The sequence below is a fragment of the Lontra canadensis genome, unplaced genomic scaffold (assembly GCF_010015895.1).
Source record: "Lontra canadensis isolate GAN:19392208 unplaced genomic scaffold, GSC_riverotter_1.0 scaffold22, whole genome shotgun sequence".
Taxonomy (NCBI): domain Eukaryota; kingdom Metazoa; phylum Chordata; class Mammalia; order Carnivora; family Mustelidae; genus Lontra; species Lontra canadensis.
This window is the reverse complement of record NW_022631016.1, coordinates 8,055,267-8,068,222: the sequence shown is the minus strand read 5'-3', so window position 1 is coordinate 8,068,222 and position 12,956 is coordinate 8,055,267. Positions and strand designations below refer to the sequence as shown.

At 50.2% G+C, this 12,956-nt stretch overlaps 1 protein-coding gene across 1 annotated transcript in view; it reads right to left on the bottom strand.

Moving 5' to 3' along the window:
- Window positions 1-9,911: 9,911 nt before the first annotated feature.
- ANKRD33B (ankyrin repeat domain 33B) overlaps window positions 9,912-12,956 on the bottom strand; it is a 70,934-nt gene continuing 67,889 nt past the window's right edge. Inside the window, exon 4 of the mRNA XM_032861873.1 lies at window positions 9,912-11,175. Within this exon, the coding sequence (XP_032717764.1) occupies window positions 10,343-11,175 (833 nt within the window). The 3' untranslated portion in view covers window positions 9,912-10,342. The remainder of the gene's footprint in view (window positions 11,176-12,956) is intronic.

Here is a 12,956-nt window from a genome sequence, read left to right as displayed (position 1 = left end):
GTGACACTGAGGCTGCTGGTCCTACACATGCGGGTTCCTTGAAGAGTCACTGGTTTATGTGGCTGTGGAGGTCAGTCCACGGACTCAGGGAGAACATGAGCACGGCCATGGCATCTCCAGGGCGCCTGGCCTGAGTGCGGGACTGGGACAAGTCAGTAGAAGTCAGGAGACACAGGTGGGAGCTAGCGTGGGAGGGGACTTGCGCCCAGCAGTGGGAGAGAAAGGAGGCCAAGGAATGCTTTTCCCATCCAACCCATGACTTTTCCCCTCCAGCCCCAGAGGGCAACATGTACTCCAACAAAGGGAGTAGGGCCGTCCCGATGGGGTTTGGTGAGGAAGGACACCATGCCTGCCCCTGGCAATGACCACTCAGGACAGTTAATACATAAAGGCCGTTCTCCCCTTCCCCAGGAGGAGCCCAGGGACGGGAGTGATGGGGAAGTGGGACGGCAAAGGGCTCCCAGCCAACAGACTCCTTTGCCCAGGGAGTAAAGACACTGTGCAACCTTATCCACTGCAAGATAACTTCCCCACTACGCCCCACCCTGAACCCTCCTGCTCTCCGTGGCCCACAGAAAGCCACCCAGGCCAGCTTCTCATGTAGGTTCCTGGCACTATTAATGAAGCTGCTTTTTTCAATAAGAGCTAAAGAAAAGCTGAAATCCTACCCTTGCAACTAATTTCTTGAGTTTTTTAAAGAACACTTTTGAAATATCACGGTCAATTAGAGCTTGATTTATACATTTTATTTATTTATTTATAGCCGGGAAGATGTATTAACATTCTGTTAAGTTTTTTTTTTTTTTTTTAAGTGAGAGCCATACTACTGGGTATTTACCCCGAAGATACAGACATAGTGGAAAAAAGGGCCATCTGTACCCCAATGTTCATAGCAGCAATGACCACAGTCGCCAAACTGTGGAAAGAGCCAAGATGCCCTTCAACAGATGAATGGATAAAGAAGATGTGGACCATATATACACTACGGAGTATGACGCCTCCATCAGAAAGGATAAATCCCCAACTTTTGTATTAGCATGGACAGGACTGGAAGAGATTATGCTGAGTGAAATAAGTAAGCAGAGAGAGTCAATTATCATATGGTTTTGCTTATTCGTGGAGCATAAGGAATAACATGGAGGACATGGGGAGATGGAGAGAAGTGAGTTGGGGGAAATTGGAGAGGAAGATGAATCATGAAAGACTGTGGACTCTGAGAAACAAACTGAGAGTTTTGGAGGGGGAGAGGGGTGGGGGGGTGGGTGAGCCTGGTGGTGGGTATTAATTAAGGAGGGCACGGATTGCTTGGAGCACAGGGTGTGGTGCACAAACAATGAATCTTGGAACACTGAAAAAATAAAATTAAATTTTAAAAAATAGAAAATAAATAAAGTGAGAGCCATAATGAGCTTGGGCAGGACAACAGGTCTTGGGGTAGGCAGTGCAAGGTGACCCGCTGCTGCCGGTCCATGAGCCCTGGGACGGGGAGCTGCTGGCCATCTGCACATCGGACTTTGTTTCATCAGCAAACCGGAGGCTTTTAGGACTCCTGAGCCACCTTCCCTGTCCCCGGCTGCAAACCGGTCATCAAGGGAAATGGCAGGAGTGACCGTGGAGAGCCAGCAAGCAGGGCTGCACGCAGGCAAGGGTCCTGAGGTCCAGGAGGCTGACATTCTCGACCACAGGGCTGCCCGGCATGGAGATGCTGCTCCCGAAGCTGAGGGACAGAGTGGGCAGTGCGGGAATGCACCTGCCTGGGGCCAATCCCACCTAGCCCTCTGCTGCAGTGGACGGGAGCGTGGAGCCTCACCATGTTCCAAGCAGACTCAGTGATGGAAACAAACCGGACGAGACCACGCCCCTGTCCCCCCCTCCGTGCCCCGCCCTGCACGTCCGGGTTTTCACTTGTTTTAAGGACAATCCCTTGCATGTGTTCCTATTTCCTAATATGTCTATCCAACACACACACACACACACACACACACACACACACGTTTGTCACAAAAAAGACAAATCTCCAATCACAATTGTGGCCGAGAAACTTTTATTTAGAATTTGACTTCCTACTTAGGTCCTTCCTTAATAATTATGATTTTCGGGGAGTAGAATGACGATCTTTTAATGGGTCAGACTTCAGACTTCCTAAAGGCAGAGGGGAATTTCCCAAATAAATAGCTATTTTCAGTCTCATCAAAAATAACCTGGGGGCAGTTAGGCACCCACCTAGGGTCGGTGGAGCGTGCGACTCCGGATCTCCAAGCCCTGAGTTCAAGCCCCATGCTGGGGTAGAGATTATTTTTAAAGAAATAATGAAAAATCTTAAAAAAAAAAAAAAAAGGACAGGGCGCCTGGGTGGCTCAGTGGGTTAAAGCCTCTGCCTTCGGTTCAGGTCATCATCCCAGAGTCCTGGGATCAAGCCCCGCATCGGGCTCTCTGCTCAGCAGAGAGCCTGCTTCCTCCTCTCTCTCTCTGACTGCCTCTCTGCCTACTTGCGATCTCTGTCAAATAAATAAATAAAATCTTTAAAAAAAAAAAAAAAAGACAAATGCAAATATTTTTAAAAAAACTACGTTTGGCTCAATCATAATTTCACACTTTCATACAAGACACCTTGAAGATATGTGATAAAATGGGAGAGAAAACCCCACAATATGTGTCAAAGAACTATGATCTAAAATTTATAGCAAAATCCTACAAATCGGCAAAAGTGACACCAAAAAGTACAATCAAAACCACGAGAAACATACAAATAAGGAATCTGTCAAACAGGAGATAAAAATAGTCAAAAGACATATGAAAAGATGCTCTACCACACCAGTAATTGGAGAACTGAAAATTAAAACGTGATACAGCTTTAACCATCAGACCAGCAAATGGCAACAAGATAACAGCAGGTGTTGCTGCGGGAGGGACAGGCCTCTGGTCCCCTGGGCGGGTGGGTGAAGATCACTCCGCAGCCTTTGGAAAGAACCAAGCTGCCCTGACTGTTGAAATTAAAATCTGCCTTCCCTTCAGCCCGGCCAGTCCCTTCTACACGCCAGGCCTAGAGAAACATTCCCTGTGCACACCAGCAGGTCAGGTCAAGGCTCTTCGTTACTCGTAAGTAGTAGGGACTGAAAAATCCTGCAATAACCCCAGACCAGGAAATGGTTCAGGGAAACAGGGTGCTTCTCTGGGGAGGAATACCGGAGAGGACCCGTATAAACAAAGGGGCCAAACGTACTCTCCCCAAAACAGGAGTGAAAGAGACCGTGCGTACAGCGGGATCTCGTTTGTACAACACACAAAGGGAAGAAATCATTTAAAAGCTATTTCTAGGGACACCTGGGTGGCTCAGTTGGTTAAGCAGCTGCCTTCGGCTCAGGTCATGATCCCAGCGTCCTGGGATCGAGTCCCACATCGGGCTCCTTGCTTGTCAGGGAGCCTGCTTCTCCCTCTGCCTCTGCCTGCCATTCTGTCTGCCTGTGCTCGCTCTCTCTCCCTCTCTCTCTCTGACAGATAAATAAATAAAATCTTAAAAAAAAAAAAAAAAAGCTATTTCTAGGGGCGCCTGGGTGGCTCAGTGGGTTAAAGCCTCTGCCTTTGGCTCAGGTCATGATCTCAAGGTCCTGGGATCAAGCCCGGAATCAGGCTCTCTGCTCAGTGGGGAGCCTGCTTCCCCCACTCTCTCTCTGCCTGCCTCTCTGCCTACTTGTGATCTCTGTCAAATAAATAAATAAAATCTTTTAAAAAAGAAACTATTTCTAGGAGGATGCATAAATAATTGGTCGGAGGGACTGCCCAAGGGGAGGGTCAGTTGCTTTTCATCTGAGACCCTTTTCACAGTGTTTGGTTTATTTTTTCTGAGTGTATGCATTACTTTTTTAGCAAGAAAATAAAATTAATTTTAGAGTTCTTTGATAAGCTTTTCAAGGACATGTTTTCAATAAAGAAACCCTAGAACAACATTTACATTGTATCACTTTGGTAAAAGAATACATACAGAGTTGCCTGGGTGACTAAGTAGGTTAAGCATCTGCCTTTGGCTCAGGTCATGATCTCAAGGTCCTGGGATCAAGTCCTGCAAAGCGCTCCCCACAGTGCTGGGGAGTCTGCTTCTCCCTCTGCCTGCTGCTCCCCCTGCGTGTGCTCCCCGCTCTGTCAAATACACAAATAAAATCTAAACACACACACACACAACCGGATGCCCCCCACCCCAGAAGAGGAGGACAGCAACGGAATTATTTTAACATAAGTGAAAATATTCCTTGGTAAATCATTAGTTTAAAATCTTACCGTCAAAAAGTAGTATATTGGAAGAAGAAAGTGCACATCTATTTCAAGCAAAGCAACTGACATTAAAAATATGGACATATTTAATTGTCTCCTTTTCTAATTTATACACACTTTGGTTCATTCCACTACCACACCATTGTACCATGAGAATGTTTATTTCACAGGTGATTTTTTAATCCTGTAGCCACATTCCCCCATACTTTTACATCATTTTTTCTATACTTTTTAAATATGAGATACAGAATTTGTCGGAGGTTAAAAGGGACACATTCTTTCTGCTGAAAAACGTATCGTATTTAACTTAAAGATTATTGTTAACCTTTTGGATAGCAAGAATTTGAAGCTGCTGGGAGTCACGTGTATTTGTAGGTCCCAAAGTAGCCCTGAGGTCTAACTAGGAAAATAGCTTTTATAAACTGTAACAAAACTCACCTCAAAATAAAAACCTATGAAATGTACACAGTTCTATCCAGAGTCAACGTTTTTATAACATCCATTTTCAGAAACGACCATGAAAAACAGCCTCACGTTCAGGAAACAGCCTCTATATCGAGATGGCCTAACTTGCGATCAGACAGCCCATGCTCAAGTCTGTCCAGTCCTCCCGGTATTAAAAACACCCATCCTCGGGCGCTCTAGCAAACACCAGGCGGGACAATGATTTGAACGAAGGGAATTCCAAGGAGCGCTGTTTTTGTTCATCTGACCAGAGGATTCCATTCTCATTCCTCAGGAGGTCCCCAAGGCTCCCAAGGTTTATGGGGTCCTTCTATAGTTAGCATCCAGTTTTCCAAAGTTGTACAGTTCCAAACCAGTTTCTAGAACGTCTGCTCAAAAACTGGCATTACAGTACTTCAATGCAATCTCTCAAAACGTTACCATCAGGTCAACACAGGTCACTGCTCTCCCTGGAATAACCAGCTTCATTTTTGTTTCTCGCCTACATTTCCTTCTAAAACGAGACAAAGGTGTAACAGGAGGATGAATCAATTTCTCACAAAACTCCAACTGTGTCTGCTTTCCTTAGACTACCTAATACTTGGGCAGACTTGGGAAAATCCTAGTGCCTCCTCAGGGAAAGATGTTGATGATTCTACAGCTAACCTGGCACCAAATTTCAAGAAACTCAGTCCCCACCCCATGGCTACTGCAGAATGGCTGGTGGAGCTTGGGGACAAGCAGAGTTGTCCTGGCTTCCGGTTTCCGCCTCTCAGTGCAAAGGGTGAACGTCAAAGGCAAAGAGATGTCCCAGATGGGCTACTGGACATGGCCGAGGAGCTCCTGCAGGAGGCGTCTGGGCCAACACTACCTCGCAGTGAGATCTAGGATGTGACACGCTGGCTGTGTTGTGTGTCCCATTGGATGAAGGGCTTCCAGTGAGTCTCAGGCTGTCCATTGAAGCAAGTCACCTCTGATGCTCCCTGGGAGCCACAGCAGAGGTCACCTTGGCAAGCACAATGCCTGGTCTCCCTCCGGTTCACCTGTGTGCACGCCCGCGCATGTGGGCATGCTCACACCTTAGCACGCACTGTCCACTCTGGCACGGCTGGCGACCGAGGGCCATCGGAGCCCTGCAGGGGTCGCGCCTGTCACAGAAGTCCTGTATCAGACTGGCTCACAGTGAGAAGATCGTGTGCACAGCACGGGCATTCAACGGAGTCACTCGGAAATTAGCTGAATCAGTTCAGGTAGTGGTGGGTTTGTGTTTTTGCTTTTTTTTTTTTTTTTAATTCTTTCCCCCCCCCGCCCCCCCCAAAAACAATCTCCTGAAGAATTTTTTTTTAGCCTCTTCTTTTAAATGTTAATGAAGAAACCTGTGAATTCAAGGTCCCAGAAATGAACAGCTGGCTCCAGAGTCACCCAGACAAGTTTAAACGCACGGAGGTGTGAAACGGGGAACGCAGCCATCAGCCATTTAGGAAAAACTGTTCTACCTTCTCTGCCGGTAATAGCCTCCCACTGGGATTATCCACCCAGTTCCCATTGCTGCGACAGACCCTCGGTCTTCCCTCCTCTACAGCAAGGTGGTCCGGGAACCAAGGACCCCGCGGCCAGGGGCCTCGGTCTGCGGAAAGTCCACAGCCAGTAGAGCCTCCAGTTCCCCACACAGGCCGTAAAGGGCCCCGAGCAAATACTGGGGTACCGAGAGCAATGTCATCACTTAAAAGCTTGTGACCAGCAGCTTTACATGGTTCGTGAAGGATGTCCAGAGCCTGGGGGGCCCGTGTGTGGCACGAGACCAGGAAAGGGGTGAGCAGGGCTCTGCAGGTGCACTCGGGGAGAGAGGACAGCAGACTTGCATCAGGCCTGGACTCGCGGCGCAGCACAAACTGAGAAAGGAGACGACGGTCTGCTCTCCGACTTTGTCGTGGGGACGAGATGGGGCTGGCAGGACTCTTACCAGAGGCTGCAAGAGATAAACCAGGTCCACTTCTTAGTCTTGGCTCCTTTACTGAATTCTTGGTGGTGGAGGACCCTTTCCTCACGACTTGCTACCGTGGATTCCTCCCTAAGGATGCATCCGTTTCGGGACTGGGGGCTGGCCCCACCTCATGGGATTCTGCTTCACGCACAGCCGCCCGGCCCCCATGTAGACGCTGGACCGCCAGAGACCTGCTCACCCCCTACCAGCATGAGAGCAAGCGGGCGGAGGCGGTCCGCACCCGCGTGCCCCATGCTCCAGCTGCAGCACCCATCTCTCCGTCCCTCTCCCCAAAGTGAGCCTGGTGTCCCGGGAGGGCCCGAAGCCGAGACGAGGGGCTGTGACTCCCGCTCATCACGTCGCTGAGGTGTGCAGTGTGGCGCAGAGCATGCCGGGAGGGGCTTCCGAGACAGGAAGGAAGGTCCATGATGTTCTGGGCCGTTTCTCCAGGGCAGCCAAAGACATGGCAAGTTTATGCTCTGAACACTGAGGTCATCCCAGACGAAGCTCTCCCAGCTCTTCCCTCCTCCTGCCCAGCGGGGAGCCCGGTGGTCGGGCTGACCCCGGAGCACTGGAGTCCCATAAGTCAGAACAAGAAACTGTCACTGTCACCCCGCCCACCCTGGTGGCAGAGGGGGAGGGGCCAGTTCTAGAGGTAAAATCGGAGGCCGGCCATCTGTGTTAACGCAGCCACCACCACTGAACATACCGGCAGAATCTGTTTTAAATACAAGGGCTCGCACCCACAAGAGGTAACTGAGAAGGGCTGAGGTGACCGCCCGTCCGCTCCAGAGCTGTTCCAGCTGCCAAAGTCCCGGGTCTCCAGGAACAAGAAAATCCCAACTGAGGGAGATGGCGGACATCTCCCTGGAAAACAGCAGCATTGACGTCGTCTTGGAACTATTTCTTCCATCTAGTGTAATCCTAATTCACTCGAAAGTATTAAAATATACTTCATCTTTTCCTCTAACTACATGTATATATAAATCCCTGAGAAGGTACCTGTCAACTTGAAATTCACTATTTACAGGTAATAAACACCAGGGGGGGGCAAGCAGATCCCGGGTCCCCCCAACTGCGGGACGGTGGAGCAGGGCTTCATCTGTCAGGAAAGCAAACTAGGTCTCCCTCCCTTAAATGGGCACAAGGGTGGTGGGGGGCGGGGGGCAGGGGGCTGGCTCAGTCGGTTGAGCATCTGATTCTTGGTTTCGGCTCGGGTGGTGATCTCATGGGTTGTGGGATGGAGCCCCACCATTGGGTTCCTCGCTCAGCAGGGAGTCCGCTTGAGAGAGTCTCTCCCCCTGTCCCTCCTCTTCTCTCTCTCTCTCAAAATAAATAAATAAATAAATAAACCTATCTTAAGGTGGGGGGGGGGGGGAATGCGTGGGTGAGAGCCGTGCCAAAATTCTAAGACCATCCACACAGAAGCTGGTGAAATCTGTCCCTCGCTCACCGGGTCGGTGGAGATCTTTCCGCAATTCAACAGGGACACGGCACTGCTTCTCGTGATGGCCTTGCTTTTCTGCCCTTTCTTAGACCTCAGAGTGGTGGGGCCAGGGAAGGTCAGAGCTGTTGGCCAAAGCTGCGGAAGACAACAGGCAGAAGAGGCAAGCAAGGAAAGGAGCAGGCAAGGGGGAAGGCGGGGAACCAGCGCGGCGACAGAGCTGAGCGGACATGCGGAAAGCAGAAGGAGGTGACCGCCCATCACTGCCCCTGCCCCCACCACCGCAGGAAGCGAGACAGCAAAAGGTGACCCCCTCAGTGAGAAAACGCGGCCAGCCGTTCAAAGCAGTGAAAATACATGAACCAGACAGTGATGTCAACGGATGCGGGACCAGACTGTTGGGGAGACTAGGCGCGTTTCTCTTCCCCTTGGGGACCAGCCCTCATCTCATCCAAGGGGACTTGGCCAATCCCAACTCTTGGTCACTAGGATGACGTGCAGCCGCCCAGTATCAGTGATGCTAAAAGCAGGGCCAGACCTCTATGCCGTTCTGGAAAGAGGGAGGAGCTTGCTTAAATCGGACCTTGAGAGCTGCATTATCATCACCCCTGACCATCAGGCTGGGGCTGCCCAACAGCCCGCTAATTGAGGTATCTTGAGAGGTAAGTGTGAGACCCCAGATAAGCTCAATGTCTCTCGGTACCAAATGGAGGGGACTAGGGAGAGGCTAGCGCCATCCCTGCCCACATCATGAGATGGGTGCTCGAGTCCCAGCCCAGCCTGGGAGCACGATCGGACACACGAATCCAGGCTTGTAAGAAACAGCTTCCCAGTCGGTCTCTACGCTTTGCAATCTATGGCTCCCGAGTAGGATAATCTTTAAATAAAGTGCTGTCAGTAGTGCATATGTGACCGATACTCTATAACCCAGACGGCCGGAGATGCATTAGAATTTCTCAGTGCTTTGGAGTACGGACAGAAACTCACACGGAGAGCTCAGGGCCCAGGGCAAATTCCATATGTGCTCTGCCCAGGTCCCCGCATCTTGGAAATTCTACAAAGTCCGCATGAGGAGAAACTGAACATCACAGACAGTCATCAAAGGAAAAATAACAGTAATTCCACACCAGGGACTCTTTGGAATTGAGGCTGGAGGAGGGAGCCATCCAGCCCACTCCAGGAGAATTTGCCTAAAACAAGTTTGCTTAATATTCCTGTTCCTCTGGCCCCTCCCCCTTTCCAGCAGATTGTATCACTCTGGGGCCTTATTCTTTTGCATCTTTTTTTTTATATTTTAAGGGTATCTGAATTCAATTTATCTGAAAGCACAGAGGACTTAATTTTGTACTTCTGGTAAAAATCGGTTACATTTGTCCCCGCTATATTAAATAACAGATTTTTCTCGTATCTATTTCTGAGTATGTTAAAAGCTTTGCATCCAGTTTATCTAAAGTCCCTTGCTTAAGATACTTAGTTCTAGCAGTAAGTACATGCTTCTCTGTGCTTGGTTTCATATTTTGACAACAGGTTTTTCTTTGTTATTATTACCGTCTAAGTAAGAGAGCTATAAAATAAGATACCAGGATGTCTGATTCTCCTGTCTCATGTCATCATTTTGCTGGAAAAGGAAAGGCCTCCCTCGGATAGAAACAAATGTTCAGAATCACTTCATCAAATCAGTGAGAACATATAATGCTCATGCATGCCCACAATGAGAAGGAAACACAAACAGAAGAATGGGGAGACTTCCACGAATTCCGTATGAAATCACAGAGATATCACAAATAATTATTGCCAGAAACAATATGCTAAACAAAGGGTCTTCGGGCAAATGTATTAAAACCGTCTTAAATATAAACAGCCCATCAGCAGTAAAATGCTGCAAACTTGATCATAATTAAAAATACAAAATTCTTCTAAATTTCTCAAGTGAGGTTCAAAAGGTAGGCTCTGGGGCAGAGTTGCCGGCCGGGTGTACTCATCTCTAGGGGAACTGGTTTTAGGCTAATCGACTGGTGCCCTGCCCGGATCACTCAACGGTGCAGCCTGAACAAACGCAGAGCGCGTTTGGGCCCCCGGCTGGGGACATGCAGGGAGGAGCCGCGCTTCGGGAGGGGTGAGGGCAGGAGGGCGGCATGTCCGCATCCTTCTCCGAGCACGGAGCCCCACTGCCTCCTCCCCCACCTCACAGGCTTCAGCCCTCACGTCCTTTTCCTCCAGGAGGGCGCCCGCTTCTCCTTCTGCGCCGCCGCCGCCCGCTGCTTCTCCGCCTCCTCCGCCTTCCGCTTTTCCTCCTTGGCCTCCTTGTAGCGCCACTTGGGGAGCTGCAGGTGGGCGCTGTCCTTGGTGCTGCCCTTGGCGGAGGCGCGCTCGGGCTGGAAGGTGGGCGCGGGCGCCTTGCTGATGCGCACGCGGGGGATGACCAGGCCGGGCCGCACGCTGCTCCTTCTCAGCAGCTGCAGGGGCAGGAGGCTGGCCCTCCGCGGGGCACCTGGCAGCTGCGCGGCCGCGAGGCTGGCCTGCGGGGCCGCCTCTCTGCAGACCCCCGCAGCCTGCGAGGTCCGGAACGGCTGCTCAGAGCCCTCTATCTTGTCACTCTCCCGGGCGTGCGCGGCCCGGCTCCCGCGAGCCTCGAGGATCTCCCGCACCGCCAGCCGCCTTTTCCCCACACAGGGGGGGCTCTCGGGGCACACAGTCTGGCAGACGATGGCCACGGCGGGGCTGTACAGGCTCGTGGTCATCCTGACCATGTGGTCCAGGACGCCCCCATCCTCCAGGCCCTGGCGTGAGCGGGAGGTCAGAACGGACCTCACAAGCTCTGTGAGCCTCTGAAAGCAGTTTTTGGAGCCCGTGGGCTTCAGAGTGGCCTCCGGGGGCAGTGGCAGCTCCGGTCTGTACTTTTCCCCAAACTGCTCCGGGCAGGGTCGCTCCAGCAGCCTCTGGATGAGGCGGACGGCCTCCAACCGGCCCGTGTAAGCGGCCCACTCCTGGGACGACATCCCACGGCGGGGGTCCCTGGCATGGACGTCTGCCCCTGAAAAAAATGCAAACACACAGAGTCATGGGCGAAGGTGACAAGAACTTTCCTGGCCAATGGCAGGAAACGGAAGAGGGAAATGGATCAAAGGTAAAACTTCCGAAACCTAGTGACAGATGACCTGAGGCTGTGCCCCATGGATGAACGTGCGCCTGGCCGGGAGCTACTTGCCTGCACTATCATTACTACACAACCCACTGAAGTGCTCTGTTGAAGGGCTTACCTTTCCTAAACAAAACCGCCTGAACACAGTCCCTACATCCTGGAATTTTTAAAGAAACAAGATTTCATGGCTTTCCAGCAATGGAGAGATGACTGGACAGCAGAGGTACCTCATGAAGACGTCACTGACGTTACCAGAATGTTCTAGAATACTGAAGGGAATGATCACTTGCAAAGCATTTGGTGTCCCCTTTACTTATCATCTCACGTTTTCCTCATAGATCTCATGGGAGGAATGTGAGGGTCCCTATTTTGCAAGAAATGTGTGGTCCCTTCACTTCCTGTACTCAGTGGTTAGTAAGTCCCGAGTCTATCCTCTTTACCAGACCGTGGGCTGCTGCAGGGCAGAGCACACATCTTCCTCGTTTTTGTTTCCTTGACACATCTCATCCTGGCTGGTAGAAGGCGTGCACTGAGGGATGGTAGTCACATGGCCCAAGGGACCTACCTGAGGCTTCAAAGCTGGTAATGGAAGTTCTCAGCCCTGCACACTTCCCGCCATCCTGCAGGGAAGACAGCTTCCTCTCAGACAGTTAGCTGTCTGTGTCAACGTGGCCAGACTATAGTACCCAGGGATTTAAACACCCATCTAGGTGTAGTTAGCATCCACAATCAGTTGACTGAGTCAGGGAAATTACCTTCAATAATGTGGGTGGGCCTCATCCAATCAGTTGAAGGCCTTCATACCAAAAGTTAAAGATTTGGGGAGAAAAAAGAATTCAGCCTCAAGATTGCAGCATTAACTCCTGTCCAAATTTCCAGCCTAATGGCCTGCTCCCACTACTTTTGGGCTCTCCAACAGCCAAAATCACGTGAGCCAATTCTTTAAAATAAATCTCTTAAATGTATATTTCTTATTGTTTCTGTGTCTCTAGAGAACCCTGCTTCCTAGACCCTCAGTCTCCCTTACACTAGTCACTTCCTTAATAAATCTCCCTCACACCATGCACCGCCCCCTCCTAATACCGCAAATTTAAACTTCAACTCAACTTGATGAAATGTTCATAAATTTCAGTGTGGTACTATAAGAGAAATTAATAAGGAATTGCTGTTCAATTAATCTTGGTCCAATCTCAGCCCCATACACAGTTAAAAATCATTCAGGATTTCAGGTCCCATTAGTCATACTTTCCCTGGCAAAGCAATGTGGAGAAGTAGGGCAATTATCTAGTCTGTGAGCTCCCCAGGGACCAGGACTGGCAGAAGCTTCAGCATTTATATCCCACGCAGATCCAGGTGTCTGACACACGGCATCGGCTCAGTGTGTGCTCAACAGAGGTGAGGAGGACTCACCAGCCTCCCTGCCCCTGCACGCCTGCAGTGCCCCCCACCATCACCCGGCCCAGGCAGGCCCAGCCCACCTGAGATTGCCTCATAATGCTCTTCACTCTGGGGCACATTTAAAAAATAGGCATATTAAAAGAGTGGTAATTATTTGGAACTGGAAATCGGGATGGAACTCATTAGCCAGAGTACAATTTATAAGCTGACAAAAATGAAAAGGGGGCAGTAAAAATGTCACCGCAAAAAATAGATGACACATTAAACCTTAATTA